General features: G+C 55.6%; 2 protein-coding genes and 1 long non-coding RNA gene across 5 annotated transcripts; 1 reads left to right on the top strand and 2 right to left on the bottom strand.

Annotated features, from left to right (window-relative positions):
* Positions 1-22: 22 nt before the first annotated feature.
* MCOLN1 (mucolipin TRP cation channel 1) lies at positions 23-8,659 on the bottom strand. The gene is made up of 14 exons (XM_080673081.1): positions 8,493-8,659; positions 6,161-6,366; positions 5,286-5,453; positions 5,028-5,193; positions 4,535-4,643; positions 4,188-4,284; positions 3,890-3,989; positions 3,513-3,619; positions 3,239-3,388; positions 3,004-3,105; positions 2,529-2,651; positions 1,886-2,101; positions 301-440; positions 23-226 (listed from the first exon to the last, which is right to left on the bottom strand). Exons 1-14 carry the CDS (start codon positions 8,521-8,523, stop codon positions 190-192), a joined length of 1,752 nt encoding a protein of 583 aa, XP_080529207.1. The 5' UTR covers positions 8,524-8,659; the 3' UTR covers positions 23-189.
* Positions 8,660-10,308: 1,649 nt separating this feature from the next.
* ZNF358 (zinc finger protein 358) lies at positions 10,309-24,912 on the bottom strand. 3 transcript variants are annotated; one of them, XM_080675255.1, is made up of 4 exons: positions 22,583-22,658; positions 22,006-22,115; positions 21,474-21,675; positions 10,309-12,066 (listed from the first exon to the last, which is right to left on the bottom strand). In XM_080675255.1, the coding sequence occupies exons 1-4, from the start codon at positions 22,641-22,643 to the stop codon at positions 10,385-10,387; spliced, it is 2,055 nt and encodes a 684-aa protein (XP_080531381.1). In that variant the 5' UTR covers positions 22,644-22,658; the 3' UTR covers positions 10,309-10,384. The 3 variants fall into 3 exon arrangements, with proteins under 3 accessions (XP_080531381.1, XP_080531380.1, XP_080531382.1); XM_080675254.1 differs by lacking the exons at positions 21,474-21,675; positions 22,006-22,115; positions 22,583-22,658 and adding exons at positions 22,772-22,885; positions 24,125-24,912; XM_080675256.1 differs by lacking the exons at positions 21,474-21,675; positions 22,006-22,115; positions 22,583-22,658 and adding exons at positions 12,300-12,405; positions 13,814-14,021.
* Positions 14,828-17,525, top strand: LOC308251583. The gene is made up of 3 exons (XR_013960944.1): positions 14,828-15,107; positions 15,209-15,662; positions 17,434-17,525. It is a non-coding gene; the product is annotated as an uncharacterized lncRNA (long non-coding RNA).
* Positions 24,913-27,665: the final 2,753 nt, after the last annotated feature.

The following is a 27,665-nucleotide window of genomic DNA, read 5'->3' as shown; positions in this document are numbered from 1 at the left end:
CGTTAGAAATGTGAACAAAACGTGTTTTTTCCCTTTTTATTTAACATCCACCCTACACTTGTCCGGCCCAATAGCCCATGCCTTCACAGGGTGCCGGAGAACCAGTCCTTAAAAGAAAACCCTAAAAATAGACACGGCTTTCCGCAGTCCGCGGTCCTGGGCTACTGTCCGGGGCCGTTGTGGTCCGGGTTAGTTCACCAGCAGCGGTCGCTCCTCCGAGGCGTCCCTGGAGGAGAGTAGTGTCAAGGGGAGGCAGGCGGCAGTTCCCCGGCAGCCCTCCCCGTTCCCAGGGGATCGAACCTGCTCCTGCTCCGGCCGCAGCAGCACAGGCTGCAGGCTGAGCCGCTCCCGCGGCGGAACTTGCCGGAGGTGGGGCTGTCCTGGCACTGCGCGATGTAGGCCTGGAGCTCGCTGGGCTCCATGCCCGTGCCGCCGGGGTGCTGCGGAGAGATGCGCAGTGGCCAGCGTGAAAGGGGCCCCTTGAATCTGCCCTCCCCCGCCATCTGGGTCTCCTTGCTGTTCAGGGCGGGCTCCGACCTCTGGGCCCTTGTGCGTCATGGTTTGACTCCAGGAAGACCTTCTCCGACTCCTGGATGTGTGACCCCGCATCGGGGTCAGGTGGCGCCCCATCTACTCAGTGGGCGAACACCGCAGCTTTCAGTGAGCCCAGCCTTTGCCCTCCCACCTCAGGAAGAAGCCACCATCTCTTCCCCAAGTTCTTTCTGGCTACGTGGCCTTTGCTCCAGGTGCCCCTCCCCCTGGTGCTCCCTCACCTGGGATCCCACCTCTCAATCTAGAGCTTTATGACAGAAAGGTTTGATTCTAGGATGTTCAATCTGGAAGCCACTAGCCACATGGGCTCCTGGGCACTTGATATGTGGATGGTGTGAGTGAGCAACTGAATTTTGGAATTGTACTTCATTTTAATTAAAATCAAAATTTAAATAGTCCCATGAGGTTAGAGACTCATATTGAATGGCATGTTTTAGAAACTGTCCTTCCTTCCTAGCTCTCACAGTCAGTGATCATACTTCTGCTCATGCACTATCCGTCTTGCCCACTGGCTCTGGACAGACTGTGTACACCTCACCTCGTTTCCTAGATGCCTGGCCCCGCACAGGGCTTGGCTCACAATAGGCCCTTGGACATGTTGGCTAAAAGAATCCTGCCTGCCCTGGCTGGTTTGGCTCGGGGGATAGAGAGTTGGCCTGCAGACTGAAGGGTCCCAGGTTTGATTCTAGTCAAGGGCCCATGCCTGGATTGTGGGCTTGGTCCCCAGTGGGGGGCATGCAGGAGGCGGCCAATCAGTGATTCTTATCATTGATGTTTCTATCTCTCTCCCTCTCCCTTCCTCTCTGAAATCAATAAAAATATATTAAAAAGAATCCTGCCTACCTGCCACCCGTACATTCTGCTCTGACCCTTTTCTCTCCTCTAACCTCCACAGTCTACAGGACAACTACAGTTCCCCTGCCTGCCACCCCACAGGTCAGAGGGTTAGGAGCAAGGCTTCCTGCGTTGAGCCTCATTTGACCACTCAGTTGCTCACCTTGATAAGTCACTGAAACTCTACAACCTGGTGTCCCTACTGGTAAAAGCTGACTCGAGAACCATACCTGGCCGGAGCTCACCTTGATCAAACTGAGAATGTGGCAGGTAAGCCCATGACATCAGTCCCACCTGTGACCCCTAATTTCGAGCCACCATTTCCTTTGGCTTTGCAGAGTCTCCCATGTTCTCTCCCTGGGTCCTTCCCTCCTCACCCCACCCTGTCGTCTGAGACCCCACTGTGGTGGCCTCCAAGGGACACGGAGCCCAGGTTGGAGCTGCGTGTGATGTGGGGTGGCCCCATGGGGAGGCAAGCTGGAGGGGAGGTGTGGCTGACCTTGATGGCGTCATAGGCACCGGTGATGAGCGCGATAAAGAGGCTCAACACCATGTAGATGAAGAGGCTGATGAAGGAGTAAAGGTAGAGCTGGGAGAAGAGCCAGACGAGGCTGCTGTGGCCCTGCTGCGATTGCATCGCCGCAAACGTCACAAACATGTCATCCCCATTGATGAGCGAGAACAGGCACTCCGACACCATGGACAGCGAGCGGAACTGTGGCCAGGCAGTGAAGTCAATGGGATTGTAGGGACGGAGTGGGCTGGGGGGAGGGGGGGTACCGGGAGTCAGAGGGGACAGCAGAGTACTAGTAGTTACAATGGGGCCATCAGGTGATCACTATGCAATGACAATGTCCTAGAGTCAAGGCCAGGGTTACTAGGGGTCAGAGGGACAGTGGGCAGAATATCAGCAATTACAATGGGGTCATTTAGAGTCATCATGTCAATAAGGTCATAAGGCCAGTCAGTGGGCAGAACCGCTGCAGACCTCTTGGTAAAGTACAGAGGGTCACACAGTGTGGCCAGGTCAGTGAGAGATAAACCAGGGGCTGAGGGCTTGGGACGTAGGCTCAGAGGAAGGGAGCCAGAGAACCTTCACCTGTGGGCCCTGTGCACCCCCACCAGCCCTGGCTCATCCCTACCTTCACATGGTAGGGCCCCAACACGATCCAGCCGCAGAAGCAATAGCCCAGGTAGATGACAGCCACACAGCAGCAGAAGCGCATGACGCTGGGCAGGGCCACCCGCAGCGTGGCAATGAGGATCTGTAGCGGGGAGATGGCTGATGAGGGCATGGCCACAACCCTGGTTGTCAGTGTGCACTGGTGAAGCAGGCAGGGCCTGGCTGAGGGCACAGCTGGGGAGCTGAGAAGGGGGAGCCTGGAGCTGAGGGTGCCCTGAAACTGTACTCTGCTGAGGGGGCAGGCTCACATGGTCCCTGCTCAGATTCAGTGACAGGTACATCTGGATGAACAGGTATAGGGCTAAAAGGCTCATGATGGGTCCTCTGCAGGGGCTGGTGACTGCACATGTGTATGGATTTGGGAGGTGGGAATTGGGGGACATGTGGCTGCCAACCAGAGGGACGGCCCGGCCTGCACACCCACACAGGCTTACATTGTACTTGTGGAAGAAGGTCAGGTAGCGGATGACACCGACCCAGACGAGCAGCGTCGAGGTGCCCAGAAGGATGCTGCAGACATCATAGCTGGCCAAGTTCTAGGGGTGGGAGCAGTGGTCAACCACATCTGGCTGGGGAATGTGGCCCCAGGTGGGCATCGGGGGGGCAGTACAGGGTCCAAGGTCTGGAAGGGGCCGCCGGGGCCCCGGGCAAAGTGTGGGCAGGACCCACCTTAGCTTCAATGCCGATCTTCATGATGGTGCCCGAGACGGTGAGCACGTCACTGGTGACCAGCAGGATGTACCAGCCGTTGACAAATTCCAGCCGCTCCCACAGGCTGATGGCCCGTCCCCGCTGCCGCCACATGAACCCCACAAACTCCTGCAGGAGGCAGGCGGCGTGAGGGCTTTTCCAGGCATGGGAGCCGCGTGCCACCCACAGCCCTTATGGCTCCAGAACTGGGCAAGGCTGGTTTGGGCACATGTGACGCTGGGATGGCTCTCACATTCTGCAGCAGGAAGCCACGGAGCAGGGAGCGGGCACACAGCAGGAAGGAGAGGGAGCAGGTGAGGATCACTACCACGTCAAACAGGAGCCGGAAGCTGTTGTCTCCTGTGGGGAGGGGCCTTGGGTAGAGCCAGGGTAGCTTGGGGCCTTCAGAGGCCAGGGCTGGGCCGGGCCAGGCCAAGGGGACTGCAGGGCTGGTTTGGGCTGGTCAGCGGGCTCATGGCTATTCTGAGTTAGAAGCTCAGTTAGTGTGGGTCTGGGGTTCAGGGATCCCTCGGTAGGTCAGGGTCCCTGGTTGATGCTGGTCTGGGGTTTTGAAATCCCTGGGCAGTTCAGGGTCCCTGGTCAACAATGGTCTAGGATTAGAGGGCTCACCATGCCTGAAGACACTGGGGTGCTTACACTCCTGGATGTGGACCTGGGTCTCCAGGCTGATGGGGACACGTCCGCTGAATGCCTTATTGTCAAACGTGATCTGTGGTGGGATACAGAGTAAGCCTGGACAGGCCTGGGCTCCCAGACCTGCATGAAGGATGGTCTGTCTAGCTCCAGGTTCTCATCACCCACATGCGCCCCTTGGCCATGGGTCCCCAGCCCTGGAGCTCAGAAGTCCTGCTCCCCACCCCAGATCACGGCTGGGTCTGTGCTCTTACTCTGGACACTGCGGGCTCACCAGGATGCTGAAGGTGTAGCAGTCTGGGATCTCATTGTTGATCAGGCTTTGAAGGTTGATGGTCTTCAGCTGGAAGTGGATGGTGACGTTGATCAGCCTGAGGGGAGGGGTCTGGTAAGGGGGAGGGAGCTCCGCAGCTCCCTCAGGCCCCAGAGTGCCAACACCTCTGCCCGATGCTGACTCTGCAGCTGGCAAAGGGAAGTGATCACTCAGCAGGCATCCGCCTGGCCCGCCCTGCCCCCACTTTCAGGGAAGTGGCTGCCAGGGGGGCCCCCCCAGGACACCTGGCCTCCTGCCTCCCCCCACCCTCTGCCCAGCCCTGGGCGACCCCCTCCATCGGTCAGTACTTGTGGAATTTGAGCGTGAGGTTCTTGTAACTGGTGCTGCCATCCAAGAGAGAGAAGTCATCATTGGGGGGCACAAAGGGTCTCTCAGGGGGGTCCACCCGGATGCAATCTGAGGAAAGGGAATCAGGGAAGGGACACAGGATGGGGGAGGCACAGGCAAGTCTCCCAGAGTCCCTGAGAGACCCCTTCCCTCATTCACTTTGTACTTGAACATTTGTTGTTTGTACCCCGTTTCCCCAGGGTAGGGCCCAGTATGTCTATTCCCTGCACAAACACTAGGGCCTGGAGCTCTGTAGGCCCCTAACAGTTTAGTGGATTAATGCTATTAATAACACCTGGCTCTTTCTACATGCCAAGCATTCTTCTAGACACGTTGCATACATCAAATTATTAATACTCAAGACAACCCCATCTCCTGGATGAGGGTAGAGCTGGGATTTTAATCCCAGCAGCCAGGGACCCCCAATAGCTCAGCCCTGCCTTGTCCACTCACCGGTGACAACCGTTGGGTCGATGTCAAAGGTGTCATTGGCTGGGTCCACGTGGCCTCGGTGGTAGTACCGCTGGCAGAGGGCCAAGGCTGACCCATTGGCCCAGGGGCTGCCCCCGCCCCGTACATATGCGTAGTGGCCCAGCGACACATTAGGGAGCATCAGGTACTGTAGGCAGAGAAGGGGAGGTCCATCAGCCCCATCACCACCACCTGCCCACCTGCCCCTGGCTGACTGCACCTGCCCTTGGCTGCCCGCACCTGGTCCACAGCATAGAAGATAGCCTGGTAGAGCTGCTCCCGCGTATAGGCTGCGAAGGTGTCATCTGCCCCATCAGAGTAGCCCAGAAGGAAGAGGTGGCGGAAGGCAATGGTGTTCTCCTCTCGGAATGTCACTGCCAGCTGGTTGCTGAGCCCAAAAAGGATGAGCTGGTGGGATGACAGGGGGTTGACACTGCTGGGATGGGACCTCCCTCAATGCATGAATGGAGGAAGAGTAGAGGACCCACTCCATGCCCACCATTTGTTCCCAAAGCATAGCATAGTGGCACTCATATATCTCTGGGTAGCAACTAATGTTCATGAAATGTTTACCTGATGCCAACTTCCATGCTAAACCCAGACCTATAGGATAAGTACCATAGTGCTGGGACCCTTACCAAGGGGAAATTAGAAGCACAGTCACATGTCCAAAGTCACAGCGCCCTAGGGCAGGGGCAGGGTCTGATTCATCTTGGGATCACAAGACCCCAGCACAGAGCCTGGCATGGGAAAGGGGGCAAGTATCTGTTCAGCCACTGGGGCCAGTTCTCTTTGAGTCAACATGGCGCCAGACTGCCTGGGTTCAAGTGCCAGCAAATCCCAGTGCTTAATTGCCATGTGACTTTGGACAAATCCCTTCACCTCGTTGAGCCTCAGCTGCCTCATCTACAAAATAGGTGCATGTGTGAGGTTAAAAGGAGCTGCTCACATACAGAGAGCTCAGAGGGTTTGCTGATTTATTACTACCATTGTTACTGTCATTATTGTCATTATGCTGCTGCAGGGTCAGGACGAGGTTCTCTGACTCACAGACTCTCCTTCAAGGAACACAGTGGCCACAGGACCATTCCTGCTGGGGCTCCCACAGATCTCACCTGTACAGTGACTACCAAGATCTTAACCACTTGCAGCATCAGCTTAAAGGGCTTGCGGCCCTTGGCCCGAAATTTGTCACAGGGACTCATAAAGAAGTACTTGAGACGGCGGCGGAGGTCTTCTTCTTCCAGAGAGGCTGGAGGGGCCGGCGAAGCCCCTGTCTGGGTCCCATACCCGAGGCCAGTGGTCAGGAGGTGCTCGGTCTCTGTGGGAATGGAAGAGAGCAGTGGGGACTGGACCCAGGCAGGCCTACCTCCCAAAAGGAAGGCAGATCCCACATCCCGCCAAGAAGGAATTCTGGGAGATCTAAGAAAATCTTGAAATCTACATTTTATGGCTATATGCAGCAGTGCTGCTCGGAGATTGCAAATTCAAGTTTGGGACTCCAAAAGGCCTGAGTTGATACCTGACCCTGATACTCACTGGCACAGATGGGGCACCTAGACTCTCTGGGCTCAATTTCTCATCTGCAAAATGTGGCAATAGCATCTTTCACAGAAAGTTGAGGATTTGATGCTTACAAAGTCTTTATCACAGGGCTGGTAGTGTGATAAGGATGTCAGGTGGTAAGAATGCCAGGACATTCCACCATTATTCCTGTTGATTTGTGGAATGAATTGCTCCCAGTGGCTTCTCACAGGGTACTCAAGGCTCCTGGGCACATCCCAACTCCAGACCCCAGGCATGAACATGGGACTCAGCTACATTCTAGTATGTTCTGGAAAAACCCTTCCCACTCATCATGACCTGATCTGTCCAGCTGACACTCTCACAGCCACAGGCTTGGAGAAGGGAATGTCAACAATTAGGGCGATAAGGGAATGCATTTGCTGAAGACTCACTGTGCGTGGGCAAATGTTATTACAGCACTGCCTGTATGCCAGCTTGTGAGCTAATATGGCATCTTCATTAAGGCTACCAGCTCCTGGAAATCACACAGCCCTAGGACCAAATCCCAGACCTGCCTCTTCCTGGTCAGGGGACTCCAGGCACTTCCTAAGTCTCAGTTCCCTCATCTGAAAAATGGAAAAAGCCTGGGTGCTGGGGCTCAGTGGTTGAGCATCAACCCATGAACTAGGAGTTGGTCTTCCCTTCCCTGTCAGGCACATGCCCAGGTTTCGGGCTCCATCCCCAGTAGGGGGCATGCAGAAGGCAGTCAATGATTCTCAATCATCATTGATGTTTCTATCTCTCTCCCCCTCTCCCTTTCTGAAATCAATTTTTTTTTAAGTGGAAATTTTTAAAAAGTCTTCCCCCGAGGCTAAAACCCTGAAAATGCTTTCCTGAATGGAGTGAGACAACGCAGCTCAGCTCGAATCTCAGTAATTCTTCAGGAGTCCAAGGCTATTCTAAGCACTGCTTGTTTCCTTCAAGCTCGACCAGCCTAAGAGGAAGGTCCAAGGTTTCAGAAACTGCTGGGGTCACAGCAGCCCAGAACTGTCCCTGACACCCCACTCCCCCCCCCCTACTGGGAGAACCCAGCTTCTTTCCAGGACCTGGCTGGCCCCCCTGCCTGGCACTGCCACCAAGATGATTGTGGCCACTACCAGAACCCGTTGGCCAGCTCCTGACTGGTCCGGTCCCTTAGGAGTTTGGATGCTTTTGCAGTTGTCTACAAGAGAGCTGGATGGAAGCCAGAGGGTAGGCCGGCCTCTAGCTGGGATCACAGCTAACCCATCCAAGACCTTACCAGTGAGACACCTTTTAGGTGTATCCAGCTGGCTCTAGAAGGGAAGATCAACACGAAGGGCCTTCCTCTAGGCTCCCCCAGGAGAGGTGGAGACTGAAGAGATTGGAGGCTGGGCACCCAACGCCTGAATTCAGGAAAGCTGAGCTTCCATGGGTTTGGAGCTCTGAAATTGAGTCAGGCGCCTAGGCTCAAGGAGGCAACCCCCTAGTCCTCGGCCTGAGTTTAGAGCTGAGCATTCACCTCCTGGATTGGAGAAGGAAATCCTGGGAGTCTCGTGCGGGATGGAGAAACTGGTGCCCGCCGAGTTACAGCAAAGCTGAGCAGTCGCAACCTAGGCTCAGGATGGGAACCTCGCTGTCCCGCATCAGAGAAGCTAGCGGAGGCCCGCTCGCTGTCGGGAGTTCAGGAACTCTAAGCACAGCCTGGGTCCAGGAAGGGCCGTCGGGAGCCCCGCCACTCCGTGTCGGAGAAGCTGGTGCCCACCCGCCTCCCAGGTTCTAGGAGCCCAAATCTCCACTGCCGAAAGCTGCGAGGTCAGCACGGGAGTTCGGGAAAGAGAAACCGAGTACTCCGCCGCCCCAAGTCGGGGCAGCCGGCCGGCCGGCCGCCCGCTGCCCGCCGCCCGCCGCCCGCAACCTCACCTGAGCCACCCCAGCCCGCGGGGACTGCCATCCCGGGGCGGGGAGCGCCGGACACGGCGGGCGCGGCGGAGCAGCCAGGGCACCAGCGCCCGCCGCTGTCACTGTGGTCTCGTTCCCTCGCGGTGCCGCTTCAAACCCTTGCGGGTCAGCTGACTCGCGCCCGGATCACGTGCACAGGGCGCCCTGGGAGGCACGTGACAGGATGCGACCCCGGAGCCCTGCGCCGAGACCACACCTGCCATAGCAGTGTGCGCGCGCATCAACGCGGGCGACTGGCCGGCCGAGGGCAGTCGCGAGGCCCTAGCGCCGACGTGCGAGCAAGATGCTGGGACATGGGCTGGCTCCGTCATGCCTGCGTCGTGCCAGCATCTTGACTTACATGTCCGCGATGTCCAGTGATGACCCTACATCATTCTAAGGATTGTTTCCCTCCATCCTCCCAGAAATTCCTGTTTACTCTCCAATCCTTCCTCTTCAGCCCCTCTTATGACCTATCAGCAAATCCTATTTCACTTCCTAATTATATCCCAAATAGGCCCACTTATTCTCACTTTTATAGCTCTCAGCTCAGAGTCCCCACCATTCCAGGCCTGGACCACTCAGCAACCTCCTCTCTGTTCTTAGACTCCCACTCCTGACCCCTTCCATTACACTCTCCATCTGCAGCCAGACCATCTTCAAAGAATAATTCATATCAGTCCTCCCCCAGAACCTGCCGATGACTTCCCATTTCTCTGAGATGACAAATTCCCTACAGCAATCTACCAGAGCCTTCTGGTCCTCCGCCACCTCCTCCCCTAGTTCATCTTTTATTTATTTGTTTATTTATTTATTTGTATTGATTTCAGAGAGGGAGAGGGAGATAGAAACATCAATGATGAGATAGAGACCACAACCTAGGCATGTGCCCTGACTGGGAATCGAACCATGACCTCCTGGTTCATAGGTCGATGCTCAACCATTGAGCAACACTGGCGGGCCCCTAGTTCATCTTTCAATGGCCCCAGAGCCTTTGAGCACTCTTGCCCTGGAGAGTAATGGTTAAGAACACATGCTGGGGGGCATGGGAGGAGGGGCAGACAATTCAGGTTAAAATCTAGGCAATGCCAACTGCCATTTCTTGTCTTCTGAAGAGTCCCTTAAAGTCCATGTGCCTCTGTTTCATCATTTGCCAAATGGGGATGCTTGACCATAGTTGCTTGCTTCATGGAGCTGTTGAATTAAATGAGAAAATGCAAAAGCGTAGCACAAGGCTGGGCAGTGCTGATGATTAAATTAGTGGACCTTCCTTGAGAAAGCTGTCCCCGAACTAAATCAGAAGTTTTATATCCATTTAGAATGTACCAGACCATGTAATTACTTTTTAAATGTTTCCAAATTTGATATCTGTGAGCTCTCAACAGATGTTTGTTGAATGCATAAATGAGCAACCTCCTTTGTCCAGTGGTGTACCTATAATGTGGACTTTGAAGGGCAAGGGGTAAGTTAGGGGAACAGACAAGGCAGGACTGCCCCATGGCTTCTTGCCAGCCTCCTTATCAGCCCCCTAATTTCAGCATGCCAGAAAACCCACCATCAGATAAACCAAAGGGAGGGGATGCTCTCAGACCACCTGCAGGGTAAGTCTGCTCCTAAGGTGACCAGGTTTGGGAGAGCAGAGTGGTAACTGCTGAGATGGGGGAAGCTGGGAAGCTTGGAGGATGTCAGGGGGAGCCAAAACATTAGGATCCCGGGCATATGGCTGGCTCAGGCCACACCTTCCGTTTCCGAGGAGCTGTGCATTAAGGAGAAAAAATGGAGAACCATGAAACAGAGCCAGCAGGCAGTGGGAGGATTTTACTAACTGCACAACACACAACTTCTCCAGGCTTCCATGGGTGCTGGCATCCCTTTCAGCCGTCAGGCCCCAGCAGTGCCCCTTGCTCCTGCACCCTTTGCGGATTCTCACAGGTAGGGAGGGCTGAGCTGTCATGGGTGGGAGAGCTGGGGTCAGGGCGGGACTCAGGATTGGGGCTGGGCACAGGATCTGGGTCCGAGCTGTGACCAGATCCATGGTCAGGGCTGGCCACAAGGTCAGGATTGGCATCATGACCGGGCTTAGCGTCAGAGGACTTGACAGGATCAGGGGTGAGGGTAGATCCAGAGCCAGGGCCAGGTTTGGGGCTGGGATCGGGGAGGGAGCCCAGCACAGAGCATGGGTCCGTGCCCAGGCCAGAACCAAGCACAGAGGCAGCATCAGAACCCAGGAGGGAGACCTGCCCAGGCCGCAACATGGAAGCAGGGCTAAGGCCCAGGCCAGTGGCAGCAGCTGTGGCTGCCGCGGCTGCCGCAGCTGCGCCCTCATGCACCCTCTTGTGCTTGGTGAGGCTGGAAGCTTGGCCGAAGGCCTTGCCGCAGAGCTGGCAGCGGTAGGGGCGCTCTCCGGAATGCACGTGCAAGTGCTGCAGCAGCGCAGAGCTCTGCCCGAAGGCCTTGGAGCAGTGGGGACAGGCATAAGGCCGCTCGCCAGTGTGGATGCGCAGGTGATGCTGCAGGTTGGAGCTCTGGCCAAATGCCTTACCGCAGTGTGGACAGCGGTAGGGGCGCTCGGCCGTGTGCGTGCGCTGGTGCTGCAGCAGCGCTGAGCTCTGCCCGAAGGCCTTGCCGCACTGAGGGCACGGGTAGGGCCGCTCGCCTGTGTGCGTGCGCAGGTGCTTCAACAGCGCCGAGCCCTGCCCGAAGCCCTTGGCGCACACCGGGCACTTGTGCGGCCGCGGGCCGCCGTGCGTGCGCAGGTGCTGCGCCAGCAGTGAGCCGTGCCCGAAGGCCTTGCCGCACACTGGGCAGTGGTGGGGCTTCTCGCCGCTATGGCTGCTGCGGTGCTTCAGCAGAGTGGAGCGCCAGCCGAAGGCCTTGCCGCACGCCGCGCACTGGTAGGGCCGTGCGCCCGTGTGGATGCCCCGGTGCTGGGCCAGCGTGGCGCCATGGCTGAACGACTTGCCGCAGTCGGGGCAGCGGTAGGGCTTCTCGCCGCTGTGGGTGCGGCGGTGCTGGCTCAGCCCCGAACTGCGCCGGAAGGCTCGCCCACAATCGGGGCAGGAGAAGGGCCGAGGAGGGCTGGCAGGGGCCGGGATCACCGCCTGGCTGGTGGCCAGGCCTTCTGGGGTGGCAGGACGGCTGGATGAGAGGGGGTCCAGGTCTGGGGCTTCTGGGGGACTGAGGGTGTCGCTGTTAGGGTCAAGAATCAGGGGCACAGGGCCAATGACGTCTGGATCGAGATCAAAACTTGAAGACATGGGGTCGAGATCTTGGGGATCCATGGCACGGGTCCCCAAGATGGAGCTTGGAGTTTCCGCATCAGGGTCCAGATCATCAGAGACGGGCTCTAGATCTTCATAGCCGGGGTCCACGTCTTCAGAGACAGTGTTGAGGTCTTCCAGGTCGGGCTCTGGGTCTTCAGGGTTGGGGTCCAGGTCTTCTGAGTCTGAGTCAAGCTCTTCATAAGCAGGCCTTGGGCCTTTGTGGCCTGGATTCCTGACCAGGACCGAGCGCCGCATCCCAGGTGTGGAGGTGCCAGCTGCTTCCAGGGCAGGATCTGTAGGGCGAGGACAGGGTGGGCAGAGGTAGGTTCTGGGGAGCAGGGGGTCTCTTTTGGAGCCTGGGCAGGGATGGGATAGGTGGCCAAGCTGTGCCCCAAAGCCCACTTCTGAGCATACACACGGATCCTTCTTGTTCTAGACCGCAGGCAGACTTGTGACTCGCCCTAGCCAGGGCAAGAGGAGAGACCCTGGTGGGACATGAGGGGCCCCTCCCTTCTCAGCCTCACACCTGGACGGAAGTCATGGGATCTGGCACTAGAGGTCTCCAGTACCCAACTCCATGGCTCTGCCCCTCTCTCCATCCTGGACTCCTCCTCTTGTGGGAAGCTTGGGTCCTGTAGAGAGAGAGTCCTAGGTTCCTACCCCTCGTGGGGAAGAGGGTGGGTGTCCGGGATCCTGTGCTTGCTTCTAAGTACACGGCCTGAATTCCTGTCCCACAGTCGGAGGTGGCCTATTTGGGGGTTTCTGGTAGAGTGGGGGACCTCTGGCTCAAGTACTAGAGATAAAGCATCCTGAACTTAGAAGTCTATATCTGGAGGATGAAGAAGGTGGGAGAGGGGGACAAGAAACATCTGGTAGTGTTCTGGGGGCCTTGGGGGAGTGCAGGGGCACCTGGCTCACTTCCTGGGGGAAGAGACTGCCTGAATGCCAAGCCTCACAGTTCCAGAACACCTGTGTTCCCGAATGCCAGTTCCTAAAGCTAGAGTGGGAGGTGGGGAATAACATGAGGGGCCCGTGGGAGTGGGGGGAGACCATGGATCACATAGTGGGGGTACCTGTTGCCCAACTGGATAGAAGATTCTGAATTCTAATCCCCAGCTGGGGGCTGGGCAGAAATAATACCCGTGGTCCCTCTGGGTGACTGGGGGACCCCTGAGCCGACTCCAAGGAAGAGGAGACTCCTGAGTGCCTGGGGGTATGGCTGGGGTATGGCGAAGTGTGTCAGGACACTGTTGTCTCTTCGTGGAGGAGAGATCCTGAATTCCAGGCTGGCGGTAGGGGAAGGGGTGGAGAAACAACAGCTGGGACCCCGCTCGGAGTAGGGGGAGCTCAGGACAACCTGAGGGAGGTGATGCCTTAAGCTCCCCACCCATGGCTGGGTATTGGGGGAAACAAATAGACTTGTTCCTGGAGGGGCGGGGGAACCTCTCCTGGCCATAACCCATAGCTGGGGGGTGGGTAAACAAATGGGGGTACCGAGTTCCTAGATCACCTCCTCTACCCAGAGCCCCAGGTTGGAAGGGAGGGAGGGGAACAACGCCTAGATCCCTCCTGGGTTCCTGGATCACCTCCCAGGGAAGTGGCTTCCAGACGCTGGGCTCCCAGACTGGAGAGTGAGAGGGACAAGAACCGGGTCCTGGGGGAGAGGAGGAAGGGCCTCCAGAACTCCCAGCTCGAGGGCGCGGAGAACAATGCCGGGGCCCTGCTGGGTTTCTGGGGCAGAGGGTCTGGATCGCCTCTCGAAGAGGGGCGTCCTGAACTCCCGGCCCACAGCTGAGTGCCCCCATCCTTCCCTACCGAAGGCGCCCAGCTCGGCTGGGCCCTCCCTGGGCCGCAGCGCTGGTCTGGGCGCGCTAGGCCCGGGGGGCGTCCGGCCCCTCGCACGGTGCCACGACCCTGCTCTCCCGGCCTTGGCAGCGGCGTGCGCCGCGGGGGCGCACCACTGGGCCGCCCCCCGCACCGGGGTCCCCGGCCCACTCCACCCGGGCCCTCGTCCGCCGACCCGCTCGCGGGGACACTCACCCGGCGCCCCTCGCCCCTGCCCGGCCCGCCGCTCCCGCCGGCGCCCCAGGGGCCCGCAGCCAGCGCCCCGCCCGCAAGCCCCGCCGACGGCCCCTTCGGCCCAGCGGCCCCGCCAGGCGCTCCCGGGGATGGAGGGGGGCCGGCCGAGGGCCGCAGCGGGAGCTGCTGGGACTTGTAGTTCTCCCGCGCCCGCCCGGCCTTAGCCATCGCCGCCCCCGCCCCCGCCAGCCTTTGTCCCGACCCGGCTGCCCAGGCCGCGCGCCCGTGCACTGTCTGCGCCGCGCCCGCCTGCCCAGCCCGTGGCCCGCCCTCTCCTATGCCGTCCTCCTGCCCAGTCTCTCTACCCCTGCTCCTTCTGTCCCTGTCCCTGTCCCTGTCCCTGCCTCTTTCTCCATCTGCGTCCCTGTCGATCTCTGCCCGTCTATCTCTATTCCTTTCTCTGCGTCTCCATTTCCATCATTTTGCCTCTGTACCTCGCTCTCTCTCCCGCCTACCTCTGTCTCTAACTCTGTCTTTGATCAAAAAGCACCATTTTGTCTCTCTCTCTCTTTCTCTCTCTCTCTCTCTCTCTCTCTCTCTCTCTCTCTCTCTCTCGACTGGCAATGCACATAAGCATAATCAAGGCTCTAAGAAGCCCTGCAATTTACAAACTTCTTTATCTTTGCTTAATCCAGCGTTTCCCTGTAAGGCCCCCAAGGAAGAGTTGGAGATTCTGTCCCTGAGTGTTTCCCTCTGCCTACCCAGTGGAGGGCCACTCACTGCTGTCACCCTGAGCCCGACTCTCCCTGAGTGAGGATCTCTGGGAGAAGCCTGGGCGGAGACTGGGAAGGACTCAGGGCAGCTTTTCCTGAAGACAAAGATCCCCAAGAAGAGGGAACGAAAGAGCTCCCAGCTGCAGCTGGGCCACAATGTTCTTCACTGAACATAAACAACAGTCACAGAATATAAACAATGATCATACAAGGCCACTTTGTGACCATGTCTGCACCAAGCCAGAGACAACACTCTGCAGCCACAAAAATGAACACACAGCCCCTCCTGACCCACTGAAATGCCCGCTGCTTCTTACCGCTGACAGCTCTGCTTCTGAGATAAACACCACCCCTCTGCTCCCTGCTCCCTGACTGCTCCAAGGATGGCTTCTACGCTCTTAACTCTCCTCGAAACTACCCAGCACATGTCCCGATCCTGTAAGATGCCCGCCTGCCCCCAGCTCTCTCTTACAGACGTGCTCTGTGGTTCCCCAGTATGTGGTCTTCGTCACTGGAGCAAGCTAAACAAGCTTTGAGCACAGGTGTGTTTCTGATGGTCTTTGCCTGGTGAATTTTGACACCACCTACCTTTGAGCAAATCAGGACTCTAGGAGCTGTCTTTCTTCCTTCCCGAACCTTCTAGATCTGTGCTTGCCTGTGGCTGGAGACCTGCTTCTCAGCTCTTTGTGGAAAAGCCTGCAGCAGATCTGGGAGACCTGAGACTGCAATTGGATTATGTTGCTGGTTCTTCATCCTGCCACCTCCTCGTGCAAATAATACTTGTAATGCCAGCTGTTGTTTCTGTCTGCTTAGTATCTCCACCAGCACCTTGCTTTCCCTCTGTGGATCCCCCTCCACTTCTCCAGATAGGTCCGGATCTAACACAACCACCCCAGTCCCATGTGACCTACACTTACCAAAGAACCCCATCCCCAGGCCACAATAATTAGGTCTGGGATGAGGACATGACTTTGGAGGGTCTCATTCTTCTGGGGTTATGAGCTTCATACAGAGCCTTATTCTGCCTGCAGTCATCTTCCTTAGTGGTCTGGAAGGATAGTCTGTAGACTGAAGCCAATCTACACCGGGATGTAAAGGTGAGACACAACTCTGGCTATATTGGTTCGGCTCTTGGTTATAACCATGCCTGAAGCCAGAAGCCCTCCTTCTTTATTATGAGCCAACAAATTTCCTGGGTATTTGAGCTACTTTTCTGGGTTTCTGTCCCTAGACTAATTTAGAAATGAGTACCTGGAAAGGGGAGAGTATTAAAGGAAATAAAATGTGAACTTGGTTGAGCAGAGGATGTGGCTACCACATCCTATGTAATAATCCTATATAATAAAAGGGTAATATGCAAATCAACCAAATGGCTGAATGACCGGTCGCTATGACGCACACTGACCACCAGGGGGCAGACGTTCAACACAGGAGCTACCCCCTGGTGGTCAGTGCACTCCCACAGGGGGAGCGCCCCTCAGCCAGAAGCTGGCTGAAGGGGAGCAGAACTAAGCAGTCAGTCGGACATCCCCCAAGGGCTCCTGGACTGTAAAAGGGCGCAGGCTGGGCTGAGGGACCCTCTTCCCCCCCCCCACCCCAGTGCACGACTGTCATGCACCAGGCCTCTAGTACATATATATTCACTGTAAAGGGAATAGGGCTTCCAAGATTTGTGCAGTGCACAACCTGCCCAGGTATATATGGCATCCCTGTAGAGAATAGTCCTCCCAGGAAATGAAATCTCTGCTATGTGAAAGAAAAATAGCTGATTAAATTGTTGCTGTTTTGTCTTGGGACTCTAACCATGTGTTTTCTGAGACTGTGGCTTATGGACTTTGGAGGAAAATATCAGGATGCTGTAATATAAACAGAGATTAGCATCTACACAATCTTGTGAGAATGCCAGAGTAGAATTCTCTGCCCCAAACGAAAAGAGGAAATTAGTAATGAGGTAGGAGGTAAAATTGGGATTATCAGAGAACTGGGGGTGGGGAGGTTCTCAAACCCTGAGCACTCCCTGTCTGTACAGGAAGCAGTCACCCTCCCAGGGAAGAATCTATTGGCTGTCTTTCCACCTTCCAGACTGTAACCTGGTTTAAGACAGGTCTTAAGGGGATGGGCAGGCTCAGGTCTGTTGCTAGAGACAGAATCCGGCAAGGTTGGGCTCCACACTCAAAGATCCTCAGGTGGACTGGGGAACCGAATCACTCGGGTGGGTTAGCGAGCTGGGCCATCCATTCTCAGCAGTGAAGTTTGCGCTGTGCATGTGACTCCAATAGGCCAATCAGAGTGTTCCTTAAATTCCAATGTGAGTTGGGAGGGGGAGATGACCCTGTTTCCTTTGGGGCTTTCATTCTAAGGGTCTGCGGTGCCTGTTTGTTTGTTTTTTGCCACCAGCTGGGGGACTCAGGATTGTTAGATTGTGAGGAAGAGTCCCGATGTGGACCCAGTATGTCTGATATTAGACCTAATTCCAGACTTTCTTGATTTTAAGATAACATCCCTTTCCACTTGAGCTAGAGCTGAGTTCTTGTCACTTGCAACAAAAATGACGTAAGACATTAACAAAACTTAGGCACCATTCACGGAGCTACAGCCGTGGGCTGGGCCCTGTTCTAAGCATGGGTCGTGCACGTTCTATGTAACCCTTGTAACCACTCCATGAAGGAAGAGCTACTCCTCTCCCATTCGACCAATGAGGAGAGCAAGTGTCAGCACAAAGCCACTTGTTGAAGGACAGAAAGGCGTGTAAGTGGCAGGTCTGAACTCTGCTGCTCGGTGATGCTTACCATGGACAAAGTTGTTTTCCTTTATATTCAGTCCTCTTCACCTTATTTCACAAACCTTTTTGGGTTTTGTCATTCTCAGGAAGTGCCTTTTTTAGAAGGTGAGTAGGATATAGGAGGGATCGACATAAAGTACATCCAGAATCATCAAGATGTGTCTTTCTGCACTGATTGAATATTTCCGGTAAGGTTTCTTTTCTTTCTTGGCAACCCATTCTGGGACTGGTCAGTGTCGTTATTAAAAAATTGCTTCAAGATTTGCTGAAATCTGTCTCCTTGTAAGTCCTACCCCTTGTTTCTCACCTGGTGCCTGGGTTGCTTTAAGGCAATGCTAGAACCAAGCAGGAGCACACAAAAACTCTGCAACTGGAGCTACATGGAACTGAACACCAAAGCAAGCTTCCAGGGCTTCCTGGCAGGCAAGGCAAGAAGGGAAAGCCTTTTTGATTGGGTAGTCTGGTCAAGAAGCAGACCAGCTTCATCAGGAGGACCTGATTTTGTCCTGGGAATCATTGTACGATGAATTTATTGCAATGGTCCTCAACCAGGGCAACTCTCCCCCAGGGGGCATGTGGCAATATCTGGAGACCTTTTTGGCTGTCACAACTGGTGGGGGGGAGAGGGAGTGTGCTAAGGGCATGGGATTGTTGAAGGTCAGGGAGGAGGCTACACTTCCTACAAAGCACAACATGTCCTCTGACAACAAAGAATGATCTTATCCATTTGTCAATCGTGCCGAGAAAGCAGCTCTGGTTTATCATGAAGGAATTCAGAAGAGTGCTGTGCACACCTCCAGTAGAAGCAGGCGGAAGAGGGGTTCTGCGGCCAGCAGACCCTCGTGGTCAACATGGACACCATGCGTGCCACCAAAGGGCCCTCTGGTCTCTGAAAGCTGGTCTCCTTTCCTTTCTGTGGAAATGACAACACAGCCTCACAGAATAGCTGCCTGTAGGGAAAGGGCTCCTGGCCAGGCTTGGGCTTGGCTTTTAGTGGCCCATGCACTTGGGGCCTTGGTCTTTTTTTTTTTTAATCCTCACCCGAGGATATGTTTATTGATTTTAGAAAGAGGGAGAGAGAGAAACATTGAACCGTTGCCTCCCATATGTGCTCTAACCAGGGATCAAACCCAAAACCTAGGTACATGTACTGACCAGGTATTGAACCCTCAACCTTTTGATGTACAGGCTGACACTCTGACCAACTGAGCCACCCAGCCAGGGCGTGGGGGCCTTGGTCTTTTGGAGATCTGACTACAGAGTCAGGGAGTCATATTCATTGTATCTGTAATAATAAAAGGGTAATATGCTAATTAGACCAGATGTCCTCCGGACATCATTCCAGACATCCTTCCTGATGAAGCCGGGCCGGAGGGAAGCCAGCCCGGGTCTCGGGTGCCTGCGGGCAGCCTTGGGGAAGCCAGCCCGGGTCCTGGGTGCCTGTGGGCGGCCGGAGGAGGGAAGCCCGGGTTCCAGGTGCTAGAGGGAAGACGGTGCCAGCAGCCGGGGGAAGGAAGGCCTACTCTTGCATGAATTTTCATGCATCGGGCCTCTAGTATATATATAATTGATTTCAGAGAGGAAGGAAGAGGGAGAGAGATAGAAACATCAATGATGAGAGAGGACCATTGATTGGCTGCCTCCTGCACGCCCCCCACAAGCAGGGCATGTGCCCTTTACCGGAATCAAACCCGGGACCCTTCAGTCCACAGGCCAATGCTCTAGCCACTGAGCCAAACCAGCTAGGGCCATATTCATTCTTTGATTCTCAACAGCCTACAGAGGCAGGTCCTGGGTATGGCCACCAAGACCCATCTTATCCCAGATCGAACCACCCAGCTTCTTGGTATTCCTGCCAGACCCCAGACCTTCCAGGTAGGTGCTGTCCAAGGTTCTGGTCCTTTCCATACTTGCTAAACAGGTTATCCATGGGCTTCAGGGGCCCCATCCCATCCTCCTCTTTCCCACACGTTTCATCTTGTTGCTGGCTGGACACCTACACCTTGAACCTCACATGTCCTGATGGATTTTGTGAGTTCTGACTAGTCACCCAACCAGTCAGTGCACCAATAATCTTCCAGCCTCTGCCCACAATGGAGGAAACTGCAGGACCAATATCGTGTCGACCCTTCATACTCCCTCTGAGCCCTACCCAGTCTTTTAACAATTGAAATCTCCTCACACCTTCATCTTCTTCTCACCTACTCACCTTTATCTTCAGAAGATAAGCTCTCTCCCTCCTTTACCCAGCCACACATTTCTCATTTATAACATTCACTGAGAGAGCTATTAGTTACCTCCATTTTACAGATGAACAAACTGAGGCTAGAGGGGTTAAATTACTTGCCCAATGCTACAATCCAGGGCATGGAGAAGTCAGGATTTGGACTTTGTCCATCATCCACAGATGCCTGCATTCTCAATGTCTTGCCATGCTGCCTCTGTTCAACACTAACTCCATCCTCTCCATGTCATTCATAAATTGTCATGGCACCTGAACATTTTATACCGAGTCTGTCTGCCAAGTCTTTGCACAAACTGGCAAGGCCTCCCTGCCCAGAGTGGGGCAACCTCCAGAGTCTTCTGATGGAGTCATTCTTTCCTGTACAGCCCCCATTCATCCAAGCATCCTCTTTCATGTCTGATTGATGGAGAGGGATTGGGTGTTGCCAGGGTGGTGTTTATTGCTGGCTAGGGCATGGGTAGGTAGGGACCTGGGGGGCCTGAGGGTCACCCTTCCCACCCCAGCAGCCCCCCGGGTCAGAGGAGCCCAGTGGCAGGTGGCTTTCCTGGAAGTTGCCCGATCTCAGCATTGTTGGGCCCTGGTACTTGAAGGCAAACTGGTCCTTGTGTTGGGTTGAGAAGAAGCGCTGTCTACCCAGCGGGGGCTCCATGTGGCTATACTTGCACTGTGGAATCAGGGTGGGTAGCCTGGCAGGGCAGCCTGGATGGTGGCTGACCCACCTGTGCCACCCTGTGGCTCACCACCTTGGGAGGATCAAAACTTGGTCATGGGCTCCGGGGAGATAGGCAAAAGGGATCCCAGTTTGGGCTGACCCAGGAGCTGAATGAGAAACTGGGGGAGTGGCTGGAACAACCCCAAGGGCTGGTGTGACTCCAGGCAACCCTGAGATAACCCTCAGCTTATGGTCTAACTGTGGGCTGGTAATACAAAGATGTTTCTGAGCTGACCCTGGCATGACCCTGGGGATGAGCTTGGAATGTTCTTGATGCTGGGATGACATAACATAAAGATAACCCTGAGTTTGGGGTGACTCTAGAGCAGCCGTGGGCAAACTACGGCCCGTGGGCCGGATCCGGCTGTTCTATCCGGTTTTCTTGCTCTCCCCTCCGCTCCTTTACTTTGAATTTATATTAGTTCACACAAATACTTCATCCATGCTTTTGTTCCGGCCCTCCGGTCCAGTTTAAGAACCCATTGTGGCCCTAGAGTCAAAAAGTTTGCCCACCCCTGCTCTAGAGTGACCCTGAGTGGATCTGACACTAATTCTGAGTCTGAGGTGACATTATAAGCATCCTGTGATAACTCTACACTGATTTGGGGGGTTCCCTGGTAAGGGAGGTGCCCCTTCCCCCCCTCACCCGCTGTAGCATCTCCTGGGTCACGGAGGCTGGAGCTGTTCTGTGTGGTTTCAGCATCTTCTGGTTCGTGGTTAATAAATCTGGTTCTGGAGATTTGAGTGTGGGTGGCTGAACTGAGGGGCTGAGGGAGGAGAGGCAGACCGCAGAGGGCAGGGACATAGAAAATCAGGAATGGGTAGGGATTCAGGGTGCAGCTGGGCCAGTGCTGACGTTGCATTAGGAGGCGGGAAGGAGGGGTTGCTGAGAAGGCCAGGGCAGTGGACGTGTAGATGTACGCTGGGGGTGAGGCCAGGTAGGGTAGGCTAGTGAGTCGGGAACCCAGCCAGAGCCTGACTGAGGAGAGGGTGGTGCAGTGGTGGAGGTGGAGGTGGGGGATGGGTGGTCATGACTACGAGGGGGCGGGTTGTCTAGGGCCAGAGTTGGGATCTTGGTCGGTGGGGTGGGATGTAGCCCTCCCGAAAGTAGAACCAGAATGGGGCCAGAGCTGTGGCAGGGGCGGGCCTTCGGGGAGGGTCTCACTCACCGCCCAAGCCCTCCGGCAGGTTGCTCGGCAGCAAGTGCAGGTTGAGTGCTTTCTTGGGCCGTTTTGTGCTGGTGGGGTAATAGTCCGTGCCCATGGTGGTCTGGAAGAACTGTCCCAGCAACTTCGACTCCCCTAGGATCACGTGATCCTGCAGTTTCTCATGAGGTATGTGGCGGCTGTTTGGGTTGGTCACCGGTGGTGGCTATAGGACCACATGACACTAGGAAGCTCCCATGTCCGGGATGTCCCCAGGCCCAGTCAGAGGGAAGAGTTGAATGACCTTGGACAGCTCACACCCTCTCTGGACCTCACTTGATGGCATTCAGAGTTGGTCTTCTCTCATTTTACAGACAGGGTCCCTGAGGCTGGGAGTAGTTAAGGGGCTCACCCTAGATCATGCAAATAGATTCAGGAGAGCACTGCACACATGTCAAGCTTACTCCTACCTCAGGGCCTTTGCACATGCCATTTGCTCTACCTGGGAAGCCCTTTTCCCCGATGAGCCCTGCCTCCTCCCCGACTTCCCACTGACCTGGCCATAGAAGAAGTTCATGGAGGTGGTAAGGCTGCCTGGACCAGGGCACCAATTCCCTTCCAGGATGTGTGACTCTGGAGTCTGGTCACTGTGATGAACAAAAGGCTCTGCCATGGGCAGAGTGGGGCTCAGCAGCTCTAGGAGGCTGCCCTGGAGCCAGGGGCAGGCCAGCCCTCAGCTCTCACCTGGCTCCCGGGCATAGAAGTGCTCAGCACTGGTGGTCCTGTCATGGAAGGGGCCGTCTCCAGGACCAGTGCTCGCATAGTGGATGCAGGCTGAGGCCTGGGCCTTGTCATACCTGCATTTAAAGGGGGTGGGGTTGGAGGGGGGGAAGCATCCATCTGATCTGGGCCCTGGAAACACCCAGGAAAAGGGATGGGGAACGGGATAGGGGCAGGGTTCCTAGTGGGCAAGCATGTGGTGCTAATGGTGGGAGATCTGGCACACACTGGACCTAGTCTGCATGTAATAGCCCTCAGAGGCACAGTGTTGGCAACACTGCCGTTGGTGGCACACTATCCATTGCTGAGAGCCCTTTGCCCTGTCTTGGTGGTGGGTCATGGCCTCTCTGTACCTGTCTGGGGGCAGATCCTTGGGCCTGTAGGCTTGTTTCTGCTCGGAATACATGGGCCCATAGCCAATCTTGACGTCTCCCAGTGCCACACTGGAGGAGTCCTGTGAGTGGACAGGGGTGGAAGGGCAAGGCCACCAGCCCTACCACTGCCCTCTCCAGCCGCACAGCAGACTTAATTTACCCTCTTACACATCAAGGCAGGTGGGCCCATCGGGGCCTGGAACTGTCTCTGGTAGGAGGTCCTGTCATCACATCTCCTGTGGTCCCATCTCCTCTTATCCCACCTGAGGGGGGAGGGGCCTCCTGAGGGTGGCAAGATGACAGGGAGAGAATGGGGTTAGGTCCCTGCAGACTCAGGGCCACTGTACAAGTAGGCAGTCCTGACTAGCTTAGCCTGAGGGCTGCTTGGCAAACACCTAAAATAATAAAAATAACAAGAATAACTACCAAGTACTGAGCCAGATATCTAGGTTAAGTGCTTTGCACCTCACTTGGTGGGGGGGGGGGGGTGCTGGCATTAGGCCCTCCTTCACTTTACAGCCTCTCTAAGGCTCAGAGCCCTTAGAAATCACAGGATTTCAGCCCTGGCCGTGGGCTGGGCATCGCACCAAACGGCTGCAGGTTCATTCCCGGTCAGGGCACAGGGCATGTGCTGGGCTTCAGGCTCCATCCCTGGTGGTGGTGATGGTGGTGGGGTGGGGGGCGGGTGTGCCGGAGGCTGCAGAATGATGTTTGGTTCTCACATCAATGTTTCTCTTTCTCCCTCTCCCTTTCTCTTTTTAAAAAATCAATAAAAATTCTAAACGAAGAAGAAGAAGGAGAAGGAGAAGGAGAAGGAGAAGGAGAAGGAGAAGAAAAGAAAAAGAAATCAAAGAAATCACAGAAATTCAGAACCAGAACTGAGTCAGATCCAGGTCTGACAATCCCTGGACCCAGGTTGAAGGGACTCTGACTAGTGATCTCCACCAGCCATTCCCCTAGACTAAGAATTGGAAAACCACGAATGACAGCTGCTCTTTGGGGAGCGCTCACTCTATGCCAGGGGCACCCTGCACTCTGGGCTCTGCTTCACCAGCTCCTGCGAAGGCGGCTCTGCTGTTGCACTCCCTGCTAAGGCTGAGAGGTCAACGGCTCAGTTGCTCAAGCACTGAGGCAGCAGGGCTGGGGTGGGCGAGGGTCACTTAGCAGATGTGTCTGACCCCCAATCCAGCATTCATTACTTCTGCCCCAGCACAGCCTCTGATAGGATCCAGGAGATATGCCCATTCCATGGGTGCAAAAAGTGAGGTTCCAGGGGTTTTCAACCTCGCACTATTGACCTTTGGGGCTGGATAATTAGTGTGGGTGGCTGTCCTGTGCATGGTAGGGTGTTTAGCAGCATCCCCGGCCTCTCTTCACTCCAGTAGCACCCCCTCTTCCAGTTGTGACAACCAAATTGATCTCCAGACATTGCCAAATGTCCCCTGGGGCAGGGTGCAGAGTCCCGCCCGCTTTGAGAGCCTCTGGGTTGCGCAAATAGCGCAGGGCGTCGGGAGCGCTCACCGAGGTGGCGGCAGGACGCGCGGGGCTGCGGGCACGCGTCGTGGGGCGGGAAGAGCGCCTGGTGAGTGGTCGGCGGAATGCGCAGCTTGGCTCTGTCGCCAGGCGGCACCGAGTCGCGGTGGAAGATGAGGCGCGCGCCGCGGCTCTGCTGGCTGTGGCGCGCGGGTAGCTGTGGCCAGCGGAAGTCGGCGCGCGTGGTGGAGAGGAGGGCGCGCCCGCGCGGGTCCGCGTGCAGGTGCAGGTGGCTGGCCTGCATGGCGAGCGTGCGCGCCCGCTCCAGCTCCCTGGTCTGCGTGGACTGCGGCACGAACGCGGAGTGCGCCTCGGACACGCGCTCCTCGCCGGCCCAGCGCGCGTCCTGCTGGAAGAGTGTCGCTCTGGGTGGCGGCGCACTGGGCGGCTCGGGGGCCGCCTCGGGGTAGGGCGGGAAGTCCCGGTGGGCCGTGGAGAGCGTGGCGCTCGCCTGCAGCCGCGCGTCTGGCCCCAGAGTGAAGTGCGAGGCCCTGAGGAGGTCCGGCCCCGCCATCGGGCGCTGCAGCAGGGCACCCGCGGCCATCGCTGGGCGCCTCTCCACCTGTGAGGAGGTGGGGACGCGGACTGAGCAGAGTGCCCGCAGGACATGCTGTCTTTTACTGTGTGTGCCAGGCACTGGGCTCGGTGGTGCTGCCCCCACGGAATACAAAATTTGACAAATCATTTATTTGACAGTTACTTCGTGCCAGGCCGGGACGTAGGCTCTTGGAAAGGGGTGCATCAGTTAACAAAACAGACCAAGCCCTGGCTGGTTTGGCTCACTGGATAGAGCATCGGCCTGCAGACTGAAGGGCCCGAGGTTCGATTCCTGTCAAGGGCACATGCCTGGTTTGCGGGCTAGATCCCCAGTAGGGGGCGTGCAGGAGGCAGCCGATCAATGAATCGCTCTCATCATTGATGTTTCTTTTTTTTTTTTTTTTAATATATTTTATTGATATTTTACAGAGAGGAAGGGAGAGGGACAGAGAGCTAGAAACATCGACGAGAGAGAAACATCGATCAGCTGCCTCCTGCACACCCCCCACTGGGGATGTGCCCGCAACCAAGGCACATGCCCCCGACCGGAATCGAACCCGGGACCCCCCAGTCCGCAGGCCGACGCTCCATCCACTGAGCCAAACCGGTTTCGGCTCATCATTGATGTTTCTATCTCTCTCTCCCTCTCCCTTCCTCTCTGAAATCAATAAAAAAATATATATATATTAAAAAAAAAAAAAAAAAAACAGGCCAAGAGCTCTGCCCCTGTGGAGTTGATAATGGGGCAGGGAGGTGACAGACCATAACATCACATAACAATATTGTAATGCACTGTAAACTTAATACACATCACAATTATAATACATACTAGTAATTGTAAATAAATTATTATGTAATAATATAATAACATGCATTGCAATGTAAATGGAAGGTGACCAGTGCTGTGGGAACTCAAGTAACACAGGGTGGAAGGATGGGGTTCAGGGTGGGAGGATGGGGTTCAGGGGGGGAGGATGGGAGCTCAGGGGGGGAGGATGGGGTTCAGGGGGGAGGCTGTGGTTTTAAAAAGGAAGGCATCCCTGAGGTGACAGGTGAGCAAAGGCCTGAAGGAGGTGGGAGGGGCCTCTGGGCACCTGGAGAGCAGCATTCCCGGCAGGTGAACAGCAGGTGTGAAGGCCCTGAGCTGTCCCAGGGAACAGGGGGAGAGCCCAGAATTGACCTCCGCGTTCTACAGTGTGTCTGAGAGGGCGTCATCTCCCCTCGCCCTCACTCTGTATCAGGCCTGGGCTCACCCCTCCATGTCTGGGAGCCCTTCTGTCTCTGCCATACCCCTCCCTGGTGGCCCTGCCTCTGCAATTGTCCTGGGTCCTGACTATTCCCTGGGTCCCTTCCTGTCCGCAGACGGTCAGAGGTTTGCATACCTCGTACCCAATTCTCTGACCTTCAGCTCCAGGCTCCCAGGATCCTGTTTAGTCGACTAGGACTTTCTTGCCTTCCTCAGAGCAGATGTGTCTCTCCCACTGTCCTCCCTGCTCCGTGGAGACCAGGCCCTCGGGTGCCAGCAGCACTCCCCGCTCGGCTCACCGCCTGCAGGAAGCCCTCCCAGACCACTTCAGCCCACCACTACTCATGTTGACCTCTCGGGAAAACATGCATCAGGGTTCTAACCAAATCACAGGTTTTAGTGTCTAAGTTGTGAGTTTTTTTGTTTTTGTTTTGATCATTTTGCCACATAAGTAGATGAGAGTTAAGAAGGTGTCAGATGGTTTATGGAAGAATCTGACAATTAAAATTATTAGCTGAGTCACCTTGCAATGAGTAGCTGGGCTCCTGTGAGCTTCAGCTTCCTCATCAGGGATGAAGAAGATGGGGTACCTACCTCGAGGGGTGGCATGGGAGCTAACGAGCCTTAGAAAATTCACGTGGCACGGCTGACCCTCAAGACTCCCTCTGTCCCCAGCCTCCCAGAAGACCCTCACATGCTCCTTCCAAGACTGCATTCAAGGGTGTTCCAGCCCTTCCCATTGTGACTCAAAGAGCTTGCCCCAACAACACTGTCACAATGGTCCCCTAGCAACTCTGGGGGCAGCAAGGAGAAACGCTGGGAGCAAGACCCGAGGACCCTGCCTCCTGGGCCTCAGGGAGCCTGCCGCGAGACTTGATCCTGGAAGTCTGTTTTATCCCCTGGAAAATGGAGCTGGGGATGGTAACCACTCGGGAAAGCAGCAGTGAGATTTACACAAGAGGCTGCGGGGTCTCCTTACCATTGTCTCGAGTTTTCCATTTCATCTGCTTCCTAAGTCTCCCGCCCAAGCTCGGAAATCTCTGCGTCATTCCCGCTTACTGTCCCTCCAGTGCTCGCGGACCTCCAAGGCACCCTTAAAATGCCAGGGCCCACGACCATGAGGAACACACCTGTGGTTGAACAAATCTGGGCTTATTACTCATGGCAGCTGGGAAGAGCACTCGCCAAGGGGAGTTGTGGGCATCTCAGGAGGGGGTAAAGGGACTTATCAGACTTGGACTTGTCTCAGGTGCTTCTGGGGAGGTTTAAAGAAGTGGGGCTTTAGCCCTAGCCGGTTTGGCTCAGTGGATAGAGCGTTGGCCTGCAGACTAAAGAGTCCTGGGTTTGATTCCGGTCAAAGGCACGCACCTAGATTGCAGATTTGGTCTCCAGCCCCAGTCAGGATACAAGCGGGAGGCAGCCACATCTCACATCGATGTTTCTCTCTCTCTGTCTCTTCTCCCTCCCTTACACTCTCTCTAAAAATCAATGGAGCCCTGCCTGCATGGCTCAGTGGTTGAGAGTTGACCTATGAACCAAGAGGTCACAGTTTGAAGGTTGCAGGCTCAATCCCCTGTAGGGGGCATGCAGGAGGCAAACGATCAATGATTCTCACCACTGATGTTTCTATCTCCCTCTCCCTTCCTCTCTGAAATCAATAAAAATAAAAATGGGGGAAAGAAAGAAATTAAAGAACCTAGAAGGATTAGAAAATTAAGAGCTTTGATAAAAAATATTTTTTATTTT

The sequence above is a fragment of the Plecotus auritus genome (genome assembly GCF_963455305.1).
Source record: "Plecotus auritus genome assembly, chromosome: 6".
In the NCBI taxonomy this organism is placed as follows: Eukaryota; Metazoa; Chordata; class Mammalia; order Chiroptera; family Vespertilionidae; genus Plecotus; species Plecotus auritus.
The sequence above is the reverse complement of the archived record's forward strand: the minus strand, read 5'-3'. Positions and strand labels throughout refer to the sequence as shown.

Bases quoted from the DNA above. Each gene is read 5' to 3' on its own strand.
- MCOLN1 (XM_080673081.1), bottom strand. From the start codon at position 8,523: ATGGCAGTCCCCGCGGGCTGGGGTGGCTCAG. The intron at 6,367-8,492 runs GTGAGGTTGCGG...CCATTCCCACAG, and splicing joins CGCGGGCTGGGGTGGCTCAG to AGACCGAGCACCTCCTGACC. The intron at 3,620-3,889 runs GTGAGCCCTCTA...CCCTCCCCACAG, and splicing joins CCCCAGTGTCTTCAGGCATG to GAGACAACAGCTTCCGGCTC.
- ZNF358 (XM_080675254.1), bottom strand. From the start codon at position 24,821: ATGATTTGTCAAATTTTGTATTCCGTGGGGGCAGCACCACCGAGCCCA. The intron at 22,886-24,124 runs GTGAGCGCTCCC...TGCCACCCTCAG, and splicing joins CGCGTCCTGCCGCCACCTCG to GAGGCCCCTCCCCCCTCAGG. The intron at 12,067-22,771 runs GTAAGAGGGTAA...CTCGCCCTACAG, and splicing joins GGGCCCACCTGCCTTGATGT to ATCCTGCCCTGGAAGCAGCT.